The 5,525-nt window shown below is 36.8% G+C and overlaps 1 protein-coding gene across 2 annotated transcripts; it reads right to left on the reverse strand.

The window, feature by feature from the left end:
* Positions 1–228: 228 nt before the first annotated feature.
* Positions 229–4,949, reverse strand: LOC127787688 (ABC transporter G family member 14-like). 2 transcript variants are annotated; one of them, XM_052315746.1, is made up of 5 exons: positions 4,641–4,949; positions 3,667–4,459; positions 2,951–3,127; positions 2,616–2,803; positions 229–1,118 (listed from the first exon to the last, which is right to left on the reverse strand). In XM_052315746.1, the coding sequence occupies exons 1-5, from the start codon at positions 4,821–4,823 to the stop codon at positions 474–476; spliced, it is 1,986 nt and encodes a 661-aa protein (XP_052171706.1). In that variant the 5' UTR covers positions 4,824–4,949; the 3' UTR covers positions 229–473. The 2 variants fall into 2 exon arrangements, with proteins under 2 accessions (XP_052171706.1, XP_052171705.1); XM_052315745.1 differs by having other exon boundaries at positions 2,921–3,127; positions 4,641–4,948.
* Between the last annotated feature and the right edge of the window lie 576 nt (positions 4,950–5,525).

Consider the following 5,525-nt stretch of genomic DNA (forward strand, 5'->3'; position numbering starts at 1 on the left):
ATAATTAAGGCTTGAGATGATGATAGTTGCCACCTGGTGCTGCTAAATTATTCTATTTCCTCACTCTCTTATTGTTGTCAATATACTTGCAGGAAGCTAATTATTCAAAGCCTTAAGGTATGTGGTGACTTTAAGGTATATGTTTGCTCTTTCGTTTTCTTCCCAAGTGTTTTCCCCTCAGTACTCACATTTTGATCGATATATAATGTGATAAGTATATTGCAAACAGAAGTAAAATTTTCAAGTTCATATTTGGCCTAACTATTTGCTAAAAGGTGGTACATAATTCTAGTATGGAAATGTTCAAAATATGGCAACATGATTTTCATCTAAGTAAAACATTATTATTCAGTTGAAGAAATTGAAAACTGTTCGAACTCTATTCCTCATCAAATTCATCCTCTGCAAAACTTCATCTTCTTTCTACCTCCTCTCTCTCCTGTATGCATCTGTTGTTCACAGCAAAACTTACTTCACTGCACCCGGTTCAGGGCTAAATAAGCAATGAGCCTATAACCCACCAACATCAGGGCCATTATGGAAACGTCTATCCACAAATTGTTCAGACCCACTGATTTTATGGCAGGAAAATCTGCAACCCGGCAATACACCCCACTTGTGCACTCATAATAGTCGTTCTCATTATACTGAACCCCAAGTAGGAGCTTGTAACAATAGTAGCTGTAGCTCAAGTACTTTAACCAGGCTATGAAGGGAGGGATTTGTTGAATATAGTACCCCCCTGCAATAAGGAAAACTAGTGTTGTAACTGAGGCTAAAGTAGTTGCCTGTTTTACATCCATGAGTATGGCACCAATTGCTAAGCCAAGACTTTGGGCAACGAGGACATTGTAAAGGACAACAAGAAGGGAAAGGATGAAAGTGACAGGATTGGCTTTAAGCCCACCCATCCAATAGATTATGAAGGTAAATGCTGTTGGAAGTGCAAGTTCCAGTGGCAGGTCTCCAATAGTTTTGGATAAAAAGTAGGCTGAGAGGCGGTACATTCCAGATGAGCGTTCCTTAATTAGCATAGATCTTTCTTGGGGAAATGTGAAAACAGCATTGTATAGAGGGTAGAAGCCCCAGAATACAGAGAAGAAGAAAAGCATGGCAATCTGCAATCAAGAAGAAACCACTGTTTAGCATCCATAGAAAAATCAAGGGTCTAACCTTAATGATTCAAGACAATTTCTGGCCTGTTTAAGACAGTAATCAATCTTATAGTTGATTCTTTCCTCTCTTCCCTTCCTGTTCCTGTATTTTACTCGTTCCCTTAAAGTTTCTCAAATTTTCTGTTTCAGAAAGGGAAAATTCCAAAGAGTTACTGATCTTTTCACCTTGATTCAAAATTCAAAGACTTTTTAAGTTCTTTAATAATCACATCAAACTTCATTATCAGTTTCAATTATAGATTACCCTCACATTCCATTCAAGCAAACTGTTAATTGTGATGCAGAAATCACAACATCCAATTAAATGATGTGGAAAATAGTAAATTGAAAAAAAAAATATCTTTCCTCTCATGCCACTTAATTTTATATAGAAAATTTTATACAAACAAAACTTTGACAAAACAAATTTTATTCAGGAAAATTTTATACAAGCAAATTTTTTATGCAGGAAAATTTTTCTTGTATAAAATTTGTTTTGTCAAATTTTATTTATATAAAAGTTTCTGCATAATATACAAAGCTATACTACATTTTTTTTTTTGTATAAAATTTGCTTTAACAAAGTTTTGCTAAAATAATTTTTGTGTTTTCTATAAAGACTTCAATGCAAATTTATAAAATTTTTGCATAAAATATGGTTTGCTAAAATAATTTGCTTTAATTTTTTTTGCATAAAATTTGCTTTGTCAAAGTTCTTATTGTATAATATTTCATACAAAATTGTGGTAAAAAAATTGCTTGTATAAAATTTGATTTTTCAAAATTTTGTTTGTATAACTTTATATATAAATTTTTTTTTGTTAAAAATTATGTGCCATGAGATAGATTTTTTTTTTTTAAATTTCATTCAATTGAATAACCTGATTTCCACATCATCGTTTAGCAGTTTAATTGGATTGAACACATTGACAATCTGTAATTGAAACTAATAACAAAGTTTGATGTGGTTGTGAAAAAAATTAAAAAGTCATTTGAAATTTGAAGGAACATGAAAAGGCCAGTATTTTGCTTTTTAGAATTTTCACGTTGTGTTTGGATAGTCAGAGGGATTTCAAATCATGTCATTTGAATGCTTGCATTTTAGGTCCTGTCACTTGAAATGACACTTATGAAGGTGTCATTTCAAATTATTCTATTTTGTGGGGTTCAAATCTAAGGTGGATTTAGACCCAAATGCGGGTGCTTTCAACAAAATGTAAACATACAATGCATTAGGAATTTCAAATTCCAAACCAAGTGATGGGTGAAAGGACCCTATCCAAGCACGACCTAAAAGAAATGTTATAGGAAGGAATTATTCAGTTTTTGACTGGATATGTTTTTGGAATAATGATATTGGAATTAAATGTCTGAACTAGTCATATTATCACCTTGGCATGTAAGCTAATATGAAGGTACCGTATCTTATTATTGCGATAGTGCATGTGTCAAAATTCTTACACGATCTTCAATGTGGGATGTTGGAGTGTGCCACCAAAGAAGTCCCCCAAGTACAGAAACACTTATGACTTGGAAGATTCTTAGCCTGTTGAAAGCTTCATATCTCCGCTCCCTAAGCCCCCTCAGGAGCAGCACCTTGAACTGATGCAACCAGCTTGTGCACCATTGTTCTGATTTTACATTGTTTGCTGCACCATTTCAAGACCAAAATACTCTTTAGACTAGTCAAAAATTAGAAAAAGTAAGACCTTGAAGCTAAAACTCCTGTCCTGAGGCTGAGGAGGAATTATGATAGCATGACTAACCACAATTTGTGGGATAAGAGGGGCACGCACTTGTGGACACATCTTTTATGTAATTGTAGTTGTTGACATCCAACCTGCATAATTCAGCTTTTAACCTTGAAGAAATGTTCTTCTCATAAGCAGAGATGAGAATATCCCTCACTGGCTTCTGTTCTTGTTCAGCATTATCTCTTTGCTCAATCATATCCTGGTGATCAGGTCCAATTCCTGCAAATTTTTGTTAGTCACAACATTCATGAGAGTATAAAGATTACTTCATTTAACTTCTTAATGGAAGGCTAGATAAGTAGGCATATGGACTGCAACACGTGGCATTTCCTTCATTTCACTTTTTAATGGATGACGTGATAATTGGCATATGGGCTGTGATACATCATATGTGCCAACTTGTACATAACTATGTTCTAATGTTTCTCTGCAGATTATGGATTTCAACACAAGATTATGCTCAACCTGAGTTGCAGATGATGGTAAATTTTACTTTTTTATTCTAAGCTGAACCCGGGAAGTTTGACGGGTGGTCTCTCATTCATATTTCATATAGAGATAAAACTGTAACGCCTACTTTCAGTAAGCCAGCTGATATTTAATATCTTGTGTGAATGGGAAAAAAATGATGGAATAATTTATCAATGAAGGGCGGCTGCTAATCTGTGGCCTCTCCACTTTAAATTTATTAAAGAGAATGAAATGTTTTGTTAGTTCTTCGGTTCTGCCAACAAAATGAAAAGAGATTTGTGAATTACCATTGGCAAGATCAAGTAAGAGATCAGCTGGATTGACTGTGACGGACGTGGAAAAACCAATTAAGGAAAAGTACTCCAAAGCTGTCGATGCAGGACCATAGTAGATGGGGCAGCCTTCAGAGAGCAAGACTACCTTATCAAACATGTGGTAGAGTCGGCTCGAGGGTTGGTGAATGGTTGTGACCACAGTTCTACCCCCACTAGCAAGCCGTTTGATTGTGTTCAGAATCTGCTGAGCTGTGGTTGAATCTAAACCTGATGTAGGTTCATCTAGCAATAGTAAGCTTGGATTGATCAGCATTTCTTGGCCTATAGTCACTCTTTTCTTCTCTCCACCTGATATCCCTCTAAACAGTGGCCCCCCTATCACACTGTTCCTGCATCGAGTTAGTCCCAATTCTGTGATAGCTCGCTCCACTTGCTGAGCTTTCTCATCCTTGGTCAAGCTATTTGGTAGCCTTAGCAGTGCAGTGAATAGGAGAGTTTCATTTACAGTGAGATGAGGGTATAAGACATCATATTGTGCAACAAATCCTGTTCGCCGTTTGATGGAACCTGAAAAGGGCTGACCATTATATGTGATCTTGCCTGATAGGTTACCACTAAGACGTCCTCCTAAGGCTGTCAGGAGAGTGGTTTTCCCACTGCCTGATGGTCCAAGCATCGCCAGTATCTCTCCTGGACAAACCGTACCGGTTACTCCATTTAATATGGTCTTCTCCACAGAGCTTGATATCCCACCGCAGCAGGATCCTTTCTGCTCCAATTTAACTTTGTAAACCACTTCTTCAAACTGTAAAAAAATCATAAAATCAGTAAAGGTCTACAAGAGGGAGAATCTTTTATATGCAAAAAATTTTATGGGTATAAGATTACAAGTTTGGTTACATTTTCTATTCTAGGATACAATGAGTGCAACTAAGTTAAACATTTTTCAATCTCTGTAGCTTTGAGAGAGAGAGAGAGAGAGAGACCTTCAAAGTTATTGAGTATAAACTCATTTGTGGAAGGGATTGAGAATTGGCTTGTACGGGGTATGCAAGGACAGCTCTGTGAGGGCATTCCAATGTGTTGCAGGGTTCCAAAACGTTTGACAGACCAGCCATGGAAATACTGCTGCTATTTTCTGGTTTTGACACCAAACTACAGAGGTGCATGGCCAAGTTGAACTGTTGATGATTTTGTTTGTATCACACTATGTTGATTGTAACTGGGAAGAAAGGAAGAGAAGCTAAGCAATTGCTTTTAAGTTTGCTTACCAGAGTGAACTGAAGAATGCAAATATATAAACACACAGGCTAGGGTCACCAATATAGACTCTGTGGTATAGGGCTAGCCTCCCTGGTGGGTTCCCACCTCAAAGTATTCTAATACTGACTCTCTCGAGTTCAGTACTTTTTTTTCCTAATCTCTTTCTGGGTCCCTCTTGCTTTTATCAGATTGGCATCATCCCCCTCGCCGCCAACCCCCCCCCCAATTCTCTCTCCCTCTCTCTCGTGCACATGCGCTTTTCTTCCTAAACTTCATTTATTATCTCCTTATTGTGTCTTTGGGTGTGTGGATTATCCTGCAGCTTATATCCAACAACGAGAAGTGGGAAATGAGAACCACTAGTTTGCCATACTCACTAGTTTGCATGAAAATCAACTCTCCAACACTAAACACCTAGAATCATGACTCATAAGCAAATGGGAACACTGGAAACCTAAATACAGCAATACTATATGGTCTAGGGCTCACAGACATTTGTTGACTCGTTTTTTTTTTTTCTTTGAACATGTATATACCACTTGCATATTAAATTTTTGGTACTGCTAATAGACAATGATATCGCTTCTGGCTTATCATGTCTACCATCA

This window comes from Diospyros lotus, chromosome 12 (assembly GCF_014633365.1).
Source record: "Diospyros lotus cultivar Yz01 chromosome 12, ASM1463336v1, whole genome shotgun sequence".
Classification (NCBI taxonomy): domain Eukaryota; kingdom Viridiplantae; phylum Streptophyta; class Magnoliopsida; order Ericales; family Ebenaceae; genus Diospyros; species Diospyros lotus.

Bases quoted from the DNA above. Each gene is read 5' to 3' on its own strand.
- LOC127787688 (XM_052315745.1), bottom strand. From the start codon at position 4,823: ATGCACCTCTGTAGTTTGGTGTCAAAACCAGAAAATAGCAGCAGTATT. The intron at 4,460-4,640 runs GTCTCTCTCTCT...ATTTTTTTACAG, and splicing joins TATACTCAATAACTTTGAAG to TTTGAAGAAGTGGTTTACAA. The intron at 3,128-3,666 runs GTAATTCACAAA...AAAAATTTGCAG, and splicing joins CTTACTTGATCTTGCCAATG to GAATTGGACCTGATCACCAG.